The sequence below is a fragment of the Mangifera indica genome, unplaced genomic scaffold (assembly GCF_011075055.1).
Source record: "Mangifera indica cultivar Alphonso unplaced genomic scaffold, CATAS_Mindica_2.1 Un_0018, whole genome shotgun sequence".
NCBI lineage: Eukaryota > Viridiplantae > Streptophyta > Magnoliopsida > Sapindales > Anacardiaceae > Mangifera > Mangifera indica.
The window spans coordinates 410,813-427,114 of NW_025401110.1; the positions used below are offsets into that span (position 1 = coordinate 410,813).

The following is a 16,302-nucleotide window of genomic DNA, read 5'->3' on the forward strand; positions in this document are numbered from 1 at the left end:
ACATTAATTTGATACCCTACAATTGGACTCTCCAAGCTCAGCCCTTGAAGAGAAGCAACAGCTGCTTTCTCCAAAACTCTTTGGCACAAAAGATTGGAATTCCCTGATCAAGGAAATGAAAATCAATCTTATTACTATTAAAATAATAAATTATACTTATTAATTAATTAATTACTGACATGGTCATATGCTTATTAAAAAGTTAGAAAAAACAGTAGCCAGCTCCAGGAAAAAGAAAGGGCTTTTTATTTAATTTAGTGACATGGTCATATGTTTCTGTTTCATAAAGTTGGAAAATTATAATGAGATAGTGAGTGGAGAAGAGAAAGAAAGAGAGAGTTAAATATATTTCAATTCAGAAGAAGAAGAAGCATTTATCAGTTTATGAATTAATGGTGATTATGGGGTGTGAAGAAATGGTGTTCTCAGTGGAGTCTCAGAAGACAGTTCCAGCTCCATTTCTCACAAAAACATACCAACTTGTTGATGATCCACTCACCAACCACATTGTGTCTTGGGGTGAAGATGAATCTACTTTTATTGTGTGGAGACCTCCTGAGTTTGCCAGGGATCTTCTTCCCAACTACTTCAAACACAACAATTTCTCAAGCTTTGTCAGGCAGCTTAACACCTATGTAAGCAGTATTTCATCTCCCTTCTCCACTTTTTTTTTTTTTTTTTTAATAACAGGAACCTTCTTAACTTGATTGAACAAGTAAACCCCAATCACTATACTAGATAATTCAATGTTTCACTAATCATGGGTTTATGCAGTTCGAATCCAGACAATCCCGTAGAGAATCTTGCAGCTCTACCATATCTTTCTTTATATTGATGGTTTAACAATATATGTTTTCAGGGATTTAAGAAGATAGTGGCAGATAGATGGGAGTTTGCAAATGAATATTTTAGAAAAGGAGCTCAGCATTTACTATCAGAGATCCACAGAAGAAAAAATTCCCAGAATCATACTCATCAACAGGTAAACTTCCAAGAGCAACCGGCTCATTTTCTTCAAGCGGATCAGGAAAATTTCTGTTGGGTAGACTCTCCACTGCCATCACCAAATAACTGTTATAAATCTCCTACTGATGTTCTAACGGCGCTCACTGAAGACAATCAACGGTTGCGCAGAAGGAACTACATGCTTTTATCTGAACTCACTCACATGAAGAATCTCTACAATGAAATTATCTTCTTCATTCAGAATCATGTAAAACCAGCTGCTCCGTTTGACCATGAGCATGGACCGACGGTTCACAGTTACTCAGAGTCCAGGCTGAGTGAACTGGTTAAGTCATCTTCAGTGGCTGTGGCTGAGGAGCCTAATAGTAGCGTGAAGCTCTTTGGGGTTGCTCTCAGTTGAAAGAAGAGATTACACTCGGGAAAGGTAGATTAAGAAGAACTTGAATAGTTGGTTTAGTTTTTGTAGGACTTGAATATTGAAGTTGAATTATTATTATTGTTATTATTATTATTATTATTAAGAAGGTTTAAGCTTTCTGATGGAACGATAATTTAACATATTTTCTTCGAATCTCTCGTCTACCACTTGGTATTATTAAGCAAATCAATCACTCATTCCAATCTGGGATCTAGTCGATTTCTCATGTTAAATGCTAGTAGGATTGTGGTTGTTTTAGCAAGTTTATTTTGATAGACAAGCTTAGTAGATAATTTTAAGGACTAAACAAGGTTAAACTAGCTACTTAATAATAGGGCTGGATTGCAAGCTTCTGATTGAGCCTATTCGAGTTCAACTCGGCTCGACAGAAATTGACCTCACTAAGTTTGGCTCCCTTTAAGACGACCCAGTTCAACTACTATGTCAAGCCAAGCTTGACTTGGTCTTATAGTTGTAAAAAAAATTACTAAAATAATATCATTTTCATATAATTAATTAAAATAACGTCATTTTAATTTATTCATATAAAATTTTTTCAAATTTATAAATTTAATGAGTCGAACATCTTTTAAGTCCGAATTTGAAATATTTAATTTTTAAACTTAAACTTAAATTTAAATATGTTTAAACTAAACTCGTTTGAACGGAGTTAATTTGTAAATTAAAAGAAACTAAGTGGGAATCTAACTTTTTTTAATAATCAGCATCAAATCTGAGATATGTCTTGAAAATTATATTTATAAATTTCAATGACAACTAACAATTATATGACACATCGATTTTATTTTTCTTTGCCATGATTTCACTATTAGTGAATAATTATAACTTTTTGGGGAGGGTATTATTATTATTATTATTATTATTATTATTATTATTATTTTTGAATCAAAATTAACACCCTGTTTTGTATCGTTAGGGGAAATTGGTATACTTTTATTGCTTTTTTTCCCACAAAAAGTAGAGAAAGTGCCAAGGAAAAGGGATCAAAATAATGGATCATACAGGCAATAAAGACAGCAAAAGGATAAAAAGGGGGATTTTGAGTAAGATTGTATTGGGATTAATGTCATATAATGTGCTTCTTTGTCATGTCTTGATTTTGTTCCCCATCTTTTTCGTGTGGTGGTGTAGCCTTTCTTTCTTACCAATTAGGGTGATTTTTTTTTTAAACAAAAATTCTACCTAAATCATATTATCATATTAAATTAAAATCAATCATATTAAGTAGAATAAATCTTTTAATCTCATAATTACTGAATTTAATAAATTAAAAATTTAATCTTAATATATTATCAAATAAAACTTGATTTTATATTCTTTTATATATAAAATTTTTTATTTTACTAATTAAACTATTCTCGGGAATGTATTTTTAGTTACCGAAATCTTGTTTGCTCCATTTATTATGTAATTGTAATATCCCAATAAAAAAATCTTCGTAAATTACATTTTTCATACCGGAATAAAATTAAAAAACTTCAAGACAATGAAGTTATAGGACTTTTACTAATCTTGACTTGATATCGAACTTGGAGAACATCAAAATTGTGAGAGATTTAATTTATAGTTTTTAGGGTCAAAAAAACATAATGAGGCTTCAAAAGTTAAAGATTTTGTCAGAAATTAAGGAAGAAAGATATCCAGTCAAAATGAGAATAAAAATATTTCGTCAATCTAAAATTATAGCAAACAAAATCTAACCTAACATTTAGATTCTAACCCTGTGTTTATTTTTTTGTCCTTTTTCCTTTATTAGTTAGGTTTATCATGTATAAATACAAAATATAGTATTCTTTTCTTTCAAATATTATCATGGTATTAGATACTCAGGAAAAATTTTCTAGTTTATATTTGAGAATTTTTTTATTCCTTTGTTTTGTGATTATCATTTATGTGTTACGTTATAATAAACGTAAGTTTTTCTTTTTCTATTTTTTTTAATGATAATATTATATGTACAAAATTTAAATATAAATTGATGTAATGGTAACATGACCGATGTTACATGTTAAAACTATCACATCAACATAATTAAATTAAATGAAATAATTGATTTTTCCAATCTGATTCAACAACGCGTCTCTCTACCACATGCCATGTTTCTAATGCGTGTGGTTGTTAAAGCTCACAGTGAAGAACAAATTGATAGAAGATTCAAGAAGGAATTAAAGAATAAGAACACATGCAAAGAGAACTCCAAATAGAGAAGAACACGTTGTAATTTCTCGCCACCAGTTCAGTTCATTTTGTAACACTATCACCACCTTCATCATCTTCTATTTGACTATAGATTAAGAAAGAGTTATTATAAAACCAATTTCATTTCATTTGAACCCAAAGGTGCACTATTGAGAACGGAAATTTGAGTCTCTTTAATCTTTGTTTGGAATTACGACAATAAGACTGAATTGAACTAGTGGCGAGAAATTACGACGTGTTCTTCTCTGTTTGGAATTCTCTCTCTGTGTGTTTTCCTTCTTCAATTCCTTCTTGAATCTTTTGTCAGTTTGTTCTTGACTGTGATCTTTAGCAACTGCGTGCATCAGATAGATAACATGTGATAGAGAGATGCGCTGAGAAGATGTAATGGTGGCAAAGAGATAGCTAGAGAAAAGACGTTCTTTTGCGAAGGCAAGAAATTGTGGGAATCAAATTGGAAAGATCAATTATTTCATTTTATTTAATGGTGTTAATGTGGCAATTTTTACACGTAGCATTTATCACGTCACAACTATATTAGTTTGTATACAAACACTCTGCATAAATTTTATGCATATAGTATTATTGTTTTTTTAATCGTATTAATATTGTTTTGTCCATTGTAGTTGATTCGGTCCTATAAAAATGATAATCTAGATCGGTATGAGTCCAAATCTGTCAAATTCCATGGCAAAATTTTTGCTTTTTGGGAATTTCATACTCAACTTTGTGTTGAAGTAAAGGACTCTGCAATTCTTGTTGGGTCTCAAACTGAGAAGGTGATGCGGTGGCAAAGAGCCAATGGAAAACAAAGAATGCTCAAATCATTACTCGGATATCGAATTCAACTGAGCCTCATGTCGTACCAAGTCTTACGTCTTTCAAAATTGCAACAGCCATGTGGAATAATCTTAAAGGAATTTATTCTCTGGCGAACCAATCAAGACAATTTGAACTTGAATATGAGATAGCAAACATCATCCAAGAGTATAAAGATAAGAGACCGTGGAAGAGTAATGCAATTTCTTATGAAGCTTTGACCTAAATTTGAGAATGCAAGGCCCACATTCTGACTATGGAAACCCAAAATCCAGTTCTGTTGATGTTGTCTTTATTGCTTCACGTGGAAACTTTAAGTCAAAACAAAAGCATGGAGGCAAAACACATATTCGATGTGGGCATTGCAATGAACTTGAACAATTGCAGTTGCATTGTTGGAAGGACAATAGATGCAACTATTGCAAAAAGCCAAGCCATATTATTATATTCTAGATTGCAGAATTTTAAAAATATAAAAATTCAATCAACTTTCATTACTAGGAGTTGTGATCAAGACAATGCAAAATTCGGGACTCAATGTAATCAACTCTTCCAGATGCTGTTTCTCCTACTTTCTTTGTTTTCAGGTTATTGGTAAAAGAATCAGAATCTATCAAATCCTTTTGCCTACCTAATACCTTTGAGCAATGTTATATATACTTACTTTGATGACACCTTTTATGCCCTCGACTAATCACCAATTTAATTTTTGCTTGCCAATTAGCTGATCACAATTGTTGGGTTAAATTTTCGTCTCTTGGTTGTGATGTGTAGGACCTTCAAACGGGGCAAGTGATCATGCAAGGGTTATAAACATGAACATTTGTTTCAGCTTGATTTAGATCACAAAAAGGATTCTTCTTTGTGTCTGACAGACTCGCCATTTGCATCTGTGTCACATGCCAATAATACTTGGGATTTATGGCATCTTCATGTTGGCCACACGAATGCTTGTAGGTTAAAGTATATATTCCAGCATACTTTTCTTCTAGACAAGTTGAATGTTAAGACGGATAATTTAAAATTTGCCAAACTTCTGTTTGCAGTACTACTGAAGTTGATGCACCTTTAATTTTTAATCTTATAGATTGTGATTTATGGGGCTTTTCACCAGTTTTATCTAGACTTGATTATGAATATTTTGCCCTATTTATTGATCAATTTACACGTTTTACTTGGGAGCTAAATTTGAAGTAGCAAACATAGGCAAAATTTTTATTACTATGATTAAGACATATTCCGGAAAAATAATAATATTTTTCCATTCAGATTCTATAAGAGAATTTTGTGCATTAGGTCTTGTAAAGTTCTTTTATGAAAAATGGATTTTGATTCGATATAACACTCTCCTCCAAAAGTATTATTCTAAAGAAGAAAATGCAACTACGTTTGATATGATTAACATACATTGGGTGAAAAATTCAAAATTCAATATCCAAAATTACTAAAATGCCCATGCATTAACAGGCAAATGTCAAAAACATACAAAAAAATGTCAAAATAACAAATATCGAACATAAATGTGTGTAGCAACAAACCAAACAACAAAACATCATAAAAATCTATGAGTACATCACAAATTGAACATAAATATAAAAAGACAATCATGATTACACTTTAGGACTTCAAACTTGGATGACGTATAACTCACATGTCTTATCTAACTTGTCTCAAGAACACCTTCGGTCTTGTTTAATCATCTCAGAATGCACTTTTGGTTCCTATATTATGATGACTTTTTTATATGTAATGCATATGAAAATTACGTGAAAGCATTTTAAAAACATTTTAGCTTTTTGAAAACTTTTTTCTGAAAACATTTTCCTATGTGTCAATCGGTTTAGGTCAAAATAGAGATTTGGCGCTTTGATCATATGAATTGCATATTGTATAGTTCATTTTCCCTACACATTATTAGACTATAATGCCATGACTATGCCCTACTATAGGCGAGTTGTATAAAGAATCTCATAAATGCCCCCTCTTAACAACCCTCATGAAAACATATATGAAACTCATGAGAAATCATGTTTTCATGGGTGGTCTATGTTGAAAACGTGTCCTTAAATGATCATTCATGTTTTTATCATGAATATTCATCCATCCGGTACCTCGCTATGAGGGTATTATTATCTTTTTCAAGTATGAATGGTTGTACACTATTCTATACAAGCATTTATTGTGTCTAATCTTATGTGTCACAAATGACTCTGCGTGTCTTTCGTACAATCATATGACATTCATCAATGAATCTACCTCAATTGACAAATGATCACATAGATCGTAAGCACGTTTAATTATTCAATGCATACGAAACCCTAATTTTAGGTCTATCGCGATTAATTTATGTTCTTGGAATGACATTTCCTGCACATTTGGAACGACAAATCACGAGTGTTTTCTCCTGACTTTCAAAACAAAACAATCAACAACCTTTGTCTATGTTTTCTAACACGTTCAAATTATCAAATAATTCAAAAACTTACACTCCAATAGCATATTGATATTGGCTATCATTTATCTGGCCACACATATATACATTACATGAGTTAACCAATTTTCAGCCATTAAATCATGTTAAAAGCATTTTATTTTGCCTAACACATTATTTGGATACAGATCAAATCCTTCTGTACGTTCTGATTCAAGTATAAATACACATACACCAATATATATTACCACCAAACTCGCATAAAATCTACCCTAAATCTTATACCTACAGATCATATTATGAAACTTAAATGATCATGCCCATATCATTCCTATACATAACAGATCACATTTCCAATTGATTCTATCACAAACATTAAAAAGTTAAAAAAAAAAAAAAAAACACAAGAAGTTCATCCTTCTTTCTTGGTTGCCCACAAGCCAAGTTCGATGTCGTAAACAACCTTGACATTGTGAGATTCTTCCCTCTGCAACTAAAAATTGTCACACTCAATAAACTGAATTAGGATTGCATTATATGAAAATGGCATATGGTGGCTAACGTGCCACTTTATAATTTTTCAAAGGCCAAACGACTATTTCCCACCCAAGGTTTGATGGTTTCTCAAATATCCACTCTTTAATTATGGAAACACCAAACACCCACCCATGAGCAGTTAAAATTAACGGTGGTAAGAATAAAATCATCATTTTCTCTATAATATTAAAAAATAAACTAAAATATAATCTATTTTTGCCCCCTTAAACTTTTAAAACTAAAATTTTCCCCCAGTCTAAGTTTTAAAAAATGGCAGTTTCACCCTAAGGTTTCGTTTTGAAATCTTCGGCGACATCTCCAGCTCCATTGCCGACAGTCTCTCCCTCCCGAGGCATCCTCTCCTTCCGGCGATCTCTTTCCTTCCATTTGGACGCCCAATCGACATCGGAGAAACCTTGGGAGACGAACAACTTCTTTCCACTTGTAAAGATAAAATAAAATAGAAAATGAAAATTGTCATTAAAAGATCAGAAAATGAAGATGTCTCACAGCTAGATAACTCACCATCTCATGAGTCGGTTAACTCCTTGATTGACCATCAAAAGTAGACACTCATATTCAAAGACTGTTAAGAACTCAAAAAGATAAAAAAAATCAAGCGCTTCTAGGATGTGAGAAAACTAGAACATGATGTATGTTCTCTTTCTATAGCCAAATGAAGGTAGAATGGGAAGCAATCTTGATTGTCCAGGTCAACTCTAAGGCACATTTCAACCATCTCATGATGCAAAGTGAAGCAACTTAATCTATGCACAATACGAGACGTACTGAATATTAATTGCACCAATCGAGACATAACCATCACAAGATATCATCTAAGATATTAAATCTCCACATGCCATCGATTTGTCCAAAAAGACGATGAGTTTCCAAAGTCTTATAACACTCCAGAAATTGGGGAGAACTGTCATATAATATACTCCTTTTTGATTGAACTCACTAAACGATATATAAATAAGGACTAGTGACTCAACATACAGGTGATGTCCATTTCCCAAGCTAAACAACTTTCTAGTCTGCATTCCATTTGTATATCACACCCACAGTGGAAAAAATGACTTTATACCATTGTAAGACACAATTGTTGTCTTATCTTCACATAGCATAATAAGAATTTATTTTTTTAATTTAAATTTGAATTGTAACTTATAAAAATTATAAGTCTTATTTTTTATCATATAAATATGAATGATCGCTTAGAGGAAAGGAAGAGGAAAAGGGAAAGGGAAAATACCCCTATGAAAGAGTATGTGCATAACATAAACAAATTGTAAATTGGATGTTCAACTTCATATAATTAGCATTTGATGGCACTTAGTATCAATTAAGCATTGTAGTATTAATTAAGCATTTCTTAGGTCATTCTCCAAAATTGAGTCCTATCAACATGTTGTCTGTAACACTCTATTCACGCTCTACCATAACACTTTTTTAAAGTCATCAATTACATAACCACAGATGTAAATTCTTTATCAGTGGACTAAACCACATTAAAAAATATTTGTATCCAATCCATTCTTATTATGTAGTACTATGTGTATAAACAATGCTCACAATTTTATATACAAATAATAATATATTACAATGTGATTAAATGGTTTTAAATTAAAAATAAAATAATACACAATCACATAATAACATATTATTATTTGTACACATAGTTTTATTAATTCTCACTATAATGGATAATAGGGTTGTTAAGCCGATTATAATCGCTTTTATCATAGTCTCTCTTGTGCAAAATTCAAAATTGTCTACATTAGTTAATGAGAAGTAGCACCACCAGCATTTTACGCAATTCCCACTATTAGGACTCTTGGTTACACAGGCCATACTCATAAAATCCATTTATTAAGGTTACACAGGCAATGCAGGAATTTGACAAACCAACAACCTCTTTTGTCACAATAGCATAATACACTTGTAGCCAGTAAGACCTCACGAAAAATATTGACGACACTCAAACAAAATTACGATTTCTTCATTCTATTTTTGAAAAAAAAAAAACCTATAATTGAAAAGTTTCTGTCGTTACATCCATAATATCATTATTTTTAGTGTAGACATAAGTAAATTTTTAACTATATCTTAAGCAATAAAAGATAAAAATGAACGATTTAGTAACTTTTTTTCCCTTATTTTTGTTAAAAACTGACAGGATTATCAAGACCGATAGCAAAAATATAGTATGTGTGACGATACTAAGTCAAAAATTAAACTACCTACATAACTGAGAGTTGGAAGGGAGATGAACAAAAGATAAGGGCAGACAGATTATTTGTTAAATTATTTCTACATGATTTGAAAATTTATAGAAGCGAGCAAATTGATAAAAACTTTGATGAGAAGTGACGACTAAAATGCTTAAACTTTAGGAGACAAGCATGGAAAGATTATGTAACTTTGAGCAATCCTTTTTGAAAAAAAAAAAAAAAAGAGTAACCAAAAGGAGTATGCCTTAAGTGTGCCTTTTTAATTCATCAATTTTACGCCCATTTGCTCCATAACCTATGGAGATAGAATCGAGATATGCATCAGGGAGAGTGTCGAAGAAATAAAATAAAATAAAGAAGTTTAATGAATGGTGAGTAATAGTTCTTGTTGTCAATTGGGCTATTTATTGAACAAAAGCATATCCACTAAATAGATAAGATTCCTACTTGATCTACGTTGAAACAACTCAATCACACACTCTAATAATGTAAGGTCCATAATTCATTAAAAGAACTCTATGCACTTCATAGGAAATCAATGGATTCTATACTATGAGAATACAAAAAAAATTATGTGTATATATTTTTTATACATAATTTAGGTATACAGATTATGTGTCATTATATAATTAGATGATTTTGAATTAAAGATAAAGTAACATCTAATAACATGATAACACATTATCTATGTATTTAAATTATATATAAAAAATGTGTACACATAACATTACTCATATGGATAAACGTTTCAATGAGTCAAATTTAGCCATAAATGTTTAGATGATACCCATCTTATTATATATATAGTCTTTTGCATGGATTTAATTATACAATAAAATTATGCATGTTTTATTTGAGTACATAAATAAATACACATATGATATGTTATCATATGATTGAATAATTTTGAATTAAAGATAAAATAATATTTAATCATACAATGATATATATAAATATATATCTATTTATATAATTAAAATTAGCGTACATTCTTTTAATTATATAATACTTTGTTACATTTCTTCGTCTTCACATGGTAATGTAGCCAAGTTGGCATCGTGGACCTGCCGACCAATAAAAATGTAGCTTTCAGGGTGTCAATTAACATGAAAGAGGCTAAAGCCAGGTGGGTCTAACCGTACCCTATCATAGTCCTTCAAGAAAGGTCTATTTATTTGATTTATGTCATTTTCACACAAAAAGTAACTCAATTATTATTGTCATTATTTACCTAAAATATGAGGCTACCATGTTACAAAATTTCCAAGCCTTTAATCATGGAATATACCATTATTCAACACTTCCACAAGTTGCAAAATGTAATGCATGAATAATGAGTTGACCTTAACTTGATTGAATTGGTGAATTATAGATTAAGAGGTTTTGGTTTATGATTATTTATGAAAATATAAAGCTAATTTGAGTTTGTGGAAGTGAAATCTCTCTGTCATCATCATTTTAATTAATAAAATGGTACCATAACTTTCTTGTATTTGAGACCCATCAATTTTGCTATTTATATTTTGTTATTGAGTTGAAATCCAAATCAAACCCAGAATTTTATAATGTTGTAGTCATGGATGCTAGCTAGTGAGGATGTGAATTGTATGGAGACATTAGAGGAATATAGTGAATTGTGTGGTTTTCATTTTAGTATCCAAAAAAATAGATTGACAAATCTATAAATGCCCTTCAAATTTCTCATTCAACCTTTACCACTCATTTCTTTATTAAGTAATATTATGTTTACATATTTTTAATATACAATTTGATATATAAATTCTTATGTAATTGAGTATTATTGTATATGATTTGTACAAGTAGATGTACTCAAAAGTATATCCTCTTAGTTTTATTGTAATTTCTTTAGTGTTAATTTGTCTCAAAAAGAAAATTAACTAGTTATCATCATTTGAGATTTGGTGATGAAGATTTTAGTGAACAGAGTTGTGAATTGACTCCACAACCTTCTGCTTCACCATAACCATCACCTTCACCATCTCTCTCCCTTTGTGTTTGTTGAGTTTGTGTTTGTGTCTTGGTGAGTGCATGAATTGGTGGTGTGGCTAATTGTGCTTCAATTTCAATCTCACCCACCCAGGTCTGTGCCTCTCATTTTATTGTATTGTTCAAAGCATTTCTGTTCCTTAAACCAAAATTCAAAGATTTTTGGAGATATGGGTCTTTGTATCCACCCTTATTATTCATCCTTTTTATTTCCTTGGAATTTCAAAGGTGTCAGATTGACCTTATCAGATTCCATTCTGCCCCACTTCTTCATGCTCTTTTCATTTGATTCATTCAATTTTACTCATTTTCTCATCTCCACTTTCTGTGAATGACCATTTTTTCTCCTTTTTAATTATTACTAAAACAAGAACAAGGAGCTCTTTGAGTAATTTTGCGTCCTTTCATGTTGTAGATTTGGTTTTTGCCATCAAAACTTGCTGGTTGATTATTCATTAAGGTTTGTACATGTATGTACATACGCTAATTTGTATTATTTCCATATGCAATTCATTTTTTATTCTGATTTAGACTTCTGCAAGCAGGAGGTCCACTGCTGGGTTTGGTAGGCTTTCTTTGAACCTATAAAAACCTGTAACTTTAAAGGTGTTTATGTGAAGATCCCACTTTGGTTTTTTTTCTTTAAGAGTGGATTGAAATTGATTATTAACAGGAGGAGGAGAAAACATGAAAGTCCTTTAGTTTCCTGAGTTTTCTCTTTTTAACCATTGTCTTTTCCACTGTCGGTTTCAGTAATCTTTCGGCCTCATCATTTCTGCCAAACTTGAATTTGACCGGCTGAAAAAAAAATATACCACTTTTGTAATGATACATCGTCGTTACTTGTTTGTCTTTCATTCTTTGTTTAGATTCCTTTCCTCTGAAGCCGCTTCCACTATGGGCAACTGAGATGAGATTAATCTCTCTCTGGTTTTGGAATGACTTTGTCAATCTTTTCCATTTTAGCGTCCGTAAAGAGTACAATCATATACTCAACAGTTCCTTCTCTGAACAACATGGCACTCACCTCTAAACTTGATCATTTTGAGGATGAAAGTTGTGGGGGCATGTCTGTGTTAGACTTGCCTGAGTTGGTCTTGGAATGTATTCTTGAAAAGTTACCTCCTTCGGGGCTTTGTAGCATGGCTGGTGTTTGTAGTTCGTTGAGAGAGAGGTGCATGAGTGATCATCTTTGGGAGAAACATATGAAGCAGAAATGGGGTAGAATTATTGGCCCTGCTGCTTATAGACAGTGGCAGTGCCATATGGCTGTGAGAAAAGATTCTCCCAATCTCAAACAGAGTAAACAAAAGCTTTGGATGAAGCTTTTTTCTATAGTTCAATCTTTATCGTTGTTTAGACCAAAGGTTGAAGATAGTTACAATCAGAAGAGCTCTAGTTCTTTGCAAGTTGATTCAATCATGTCCTGGTATCTTGCTCTTGACAGTGGTCGCTTCTGGTTCCCAGCTCAGGTCTATAACCGTGAGGTACATACATAGCAACACCAACAACCCTTTTATCTCTACATAATTATCATCTATTTTGAAGCTTCAATACTGAATTTTTACTTCGTTAAATTGCAAAGAAAAAAAGTAACTTGGTGGGTTTGTTCCTTCTTTTTTTAACAAATTATGTTTTGGGGTGTTTTGCAGAATGGTCATGTTGGGTTTATGTTGTCATGCTATGATGCCGAGCTTAGCTATGATCCGCAAACTGACTCCTTTCAAGCGAGGTAATTTTAGAAAAGAAGATTAAGAGCTATGAGAAAAGAAATTTCTTATTATGGTGGGTTTGATTTTTAGAGTTGGTTTGTGCTGCAGGTATCCACCTCATGGAAGGAGGGTAATCTCAATAGAGCATGGTGTGCCATGGGAAAGGCTTCGAGCACCACCAATTGATGCCAGTCCTCACGATCTTCACATTTCTGATCGCTTGAATGAGTTACACCCAGGTGATCACATTGAGATTCAGTGGAGAAGAAACAAAGAGTTTCCTTACGGTATGTTTCATGTACTATTTTCTTCTGCTAGCTGTCTTTCATTTTAGCCTATCAATGTAAATCAATTTAAGTAGCTTAAATTGTTTGTTTCAAAGACTTTTTGTCTAGTTTTCTTCTGGGGTTTTTTCTTAGAATGTGGATTGGTTTCAGGATGGTTGAAAACAAAGGGACTGTTGCAAGAAATTATGCAGAAAAAAGACCTCATCTACTAGAAAACAATAGATGGCCAGCTCATAATAGTGAACTAAAATTCCATAGGACAAACTGCACATTAGACTATAAGAGTCATAGCAGCGGACAACTAATCTGTTTTTAATTAATCAATCTTTATTTATCTTTGAAAAATGTTTGAAATTATTTACTGCTTTCTCAGATTTGTTATACATACATTGCAGGCTGGTGGTATGGTGTTGTGGATCACTTAGAATCGTGTGATGCAAATGAAAACTTCTGCTGTTGTCATAATAGTGGTAAGTTGATTTCCCCTTTTCCCTTTTAATTTGCACTTTATGCTCCATGTGATTGCATAGATAATAAAGTAGAAGGAAACAGAACTTTGGGAATTTAACAACACATTGTGGTTGGAGATGTTGCTGTGTTATTGGCATTACTGCTGCATCTTCCCTTTCTTGGTGACCTTAGAAATTAACTAAACCGGAAGGTGATATAATTTTCTTCCTTTTCTTTGTGTATGAATATTAAGAGAAAGCACCACATTCATTATATAGATGAGACCAAGTTTTGGGTAGGTCTTTTTCTTGAATCCTATTTTTCAGTGTGGACAATTGTTGTGCCTATTTGAATGGTCCCCAGGACAAATCATTGTCATTGTGTCATAATTTCCACCAAAATGTCTCAGTGGAATATTTATGGCCAACTGCACTGAAGAGCTCATTGTTTCCTCAATGTGCTGTTGGTTGTGAAGTGGTCATCTTTCAGCTATGCGAGGCAGCACTAGCTGTTGCCATCTCCCAATGTTTCATTTATTTTTTGTCTGCCTTTGTAAACAATTAGAACCCAGTTGTTTTCAAGGAAAGCAATTTCAGGATGATCCTGTAGTGAAACTTTTCTACAACTTACCTCATCATAGAAGAAAAAGCTAAGGATCTCTTTTCGTTGCTTGCAACTTGACAAAACAGGGAAAGTATATATCCATGTCAACGTATTGCTTTTTCTGTGATTTATAGTGACATCAGCTGTGAAACTAAAACTATGGAGGTTATAAGCATTATATCACAGTCGAATTTTTGTGATAACAGCATGAATTTCTGACATTGCATTGGTTGTAACAGACACTGTGGTGCTGGAATTCAATCAATACACCCCTGGCTCACGGTGGAGAAAAACAACAATAAATAGGAAAGACCACAGGGAGGAGGGAAATGAGGCAGATGGATTCTACGGGGGTATCAGAAAGCTTAAAAGCGAAGAAGAAATCTCAACGTGGAAGCTGTTTTGGCCAGTGGAAGCCTTGGAATAGGCTTTTTCTTTCTGTCAAAAAGAACACTACACTTTGCCACCATTTGATCCCAAAATCTATTTTTCCTTGTGATTAAGTGGATGTTGAATTCAAGCTTTTCAAAAGCATCTTTAAGAAGCTGAAGACAGGCTTCTGATTCTGTTGCATATAATGTGGAGGTCATGTTCTTCACCTTTTTCTTTAGAATTTTCTTTATAGGAGATGCTTAAGATTTAATCCATGCGAATTGCCTGCCATTGATGCAAACTTCGATGTACCGTATTTTACCCCAAAATAAATGAAAGGTTTAGTTGGTTATCTCTTGATTCTCTACATTGCTTCTTTTGGTATAGAATGTAAGAACTTTGAATTATATAAAGTACTAATAATCTCAGAAAATGTTTCTGAAAAGAGAAAGTTGTTATCTTCTGATATCTCTCTTTCTGCACATGTAGACACATGCAGCTATTGCTAAAAGTTCTGATGGCTGTTCTTAAGAATGCATCAAGACATTTTTGTTTTAATGTATTGAGCAAAAAGGCTTCATCATCTCTTAGAAGGATAGAATACCAAAATAAAATCAAGTATTTTCACTCTGCTAAGCAAACCCATGTGCTAGTTTTTGCAATTTCATTACACACGAAATCTTGTCATTAGAGCATCAAGAAATTATGCTTCTACTCACAGGTTTGGGATCATTAACTTAAGGGATGGAATGCATTGTTACTAGATCCATAGCAATTAGTTGTGTTAGTGAAAATTTCGTATTATGTGATATAAATCAAGTGAAAATATATTGTAATGGTAATTGATTACCTTTGGACACTTTGTGATCACAATTTTAATATATTACATTTTCAATAGAACTATATATATACATTTTTTGTACACAAATTGTGTACATATTTTTGGAACACAAATTGCCTACATATTTTTGGAACACAAACTGTGTACATAGATAATGTGTTATCATCTAATTGAATGATTTTGAATTAAAGAAAAAATAACAGTTGATCACATGATGACACATCATCTATGAAACATCTCTAATCTAATAGTTCGACCCACTATCAAGATATTATTTACTTTGAACATACAGTTTATCCTGATTTTAGTTTTGGGTTTTGCAACCCAAAATACATATTGACAATTTAAGGAGTTCACAAGTTATTTAACCATTTTAATCTTCTCATCCCCAAGAGATATAGAATG

The 16,302-nt window shown here is 32.3% G+C and overlaps 2 protein-coding genes across 4 annotated transcripts; both read left to right on the top strand.

Annotated features, from left to right (window-relative positions):
• The first annotated feature begins 230 nt into the window (after positions 1-230).
• On the top strand, positions 231-1,646 carry LOC123205898 (heat stress transcription factor B-4-like). The gene is made up of 2 exons (XM_044622957.1): positions 231-635; positions 860-1,646. The coding sequence occupies exons 1-2, from the start codon at positions 393-395 to the stop codon at positions 1,364-1,366; spliced, it is 750 nt and encodes a 249-aa protein (XP_044478892.1). The 5' UTR covers positions 231-392; the 3' UTR covers positions 1,367-1,646.
• A 9,811-nt stretch (positions 1,647-11,457) lies between these two features.
• LOC123205869 (F-box protein At2g26850-like) lies at positions 11,458-15,408 on the top strand. Of its 3 annotated transcripts, XM_044622922.1 has the most exons (7): positions 11,458-11,726; positions 12,048-12,092; positions 12,178-13,119; positions 13,285-13,364; positions 13,453-13,631; positions 14,027-14,101; positions 14,924-15,408. In XM_044622922.1, exons 3-7 carry the CDS (start codon positions 12,571-12,573, stop codon positions 15,109-15,111), a joined length of 1,071 nt encoding a protein of 356 aa, XP_044478857.1. In that variant the 5' UTR covers positions 11,458-11,726; positions 12,048-12,092; positions 12,178-12,570; the 3' UTR covers positions 15,112-15,408. The 3 variants fall into 3 exon arrangements, with proteins under 3 accessions (XP_044478857.1, XP_044478856.1, XP_044478855.1); XM_044622921.1 differs by having other exon boundaries at positions 11,458-12,092; XM_044622920.1 differs by having other exon boundaries at positions 11,458-13,119.
• Positions 15,409-16,302: the final 894 nt, after the last annotated feature.

Coding starts and splice junctions, on each gene's coding strand:
- LOC123205898 (XM_044622957.1), top strand. CDS start 393: ATGGTGATTATGGGGTGTGAAGAAATGGTGTTCTCAGTGGAGTCTCAG. Junction 636..859: donor TCAGGCAGCTTAACACCTAT/GTAAGCAGTATT, acceptor ATATGTTTTCAG/GGATTTAAGAAGATAGTGGC.
- LOC123205869 (XM_044622920.1), top strand. CDS start 12,571: ATGACTTTGTCAATCTTTTCCATTTTAGCGTCCGTAAAGAGTACAATC. Junction 13,632..14,026: donor AAACAAAGAGTTTCCTTACG/GTATGTTTCATG, acceptor CATACATTGCAG/GCTGGTGGTATGGTGTTGTG. Junction 14,102..14,923: donor CTGCTGTTGTCATAATAGTG/GTAAGTTGATTT, acceptor TGGTTGTAACAG/ACACTGTGGTGCTGGAATTC.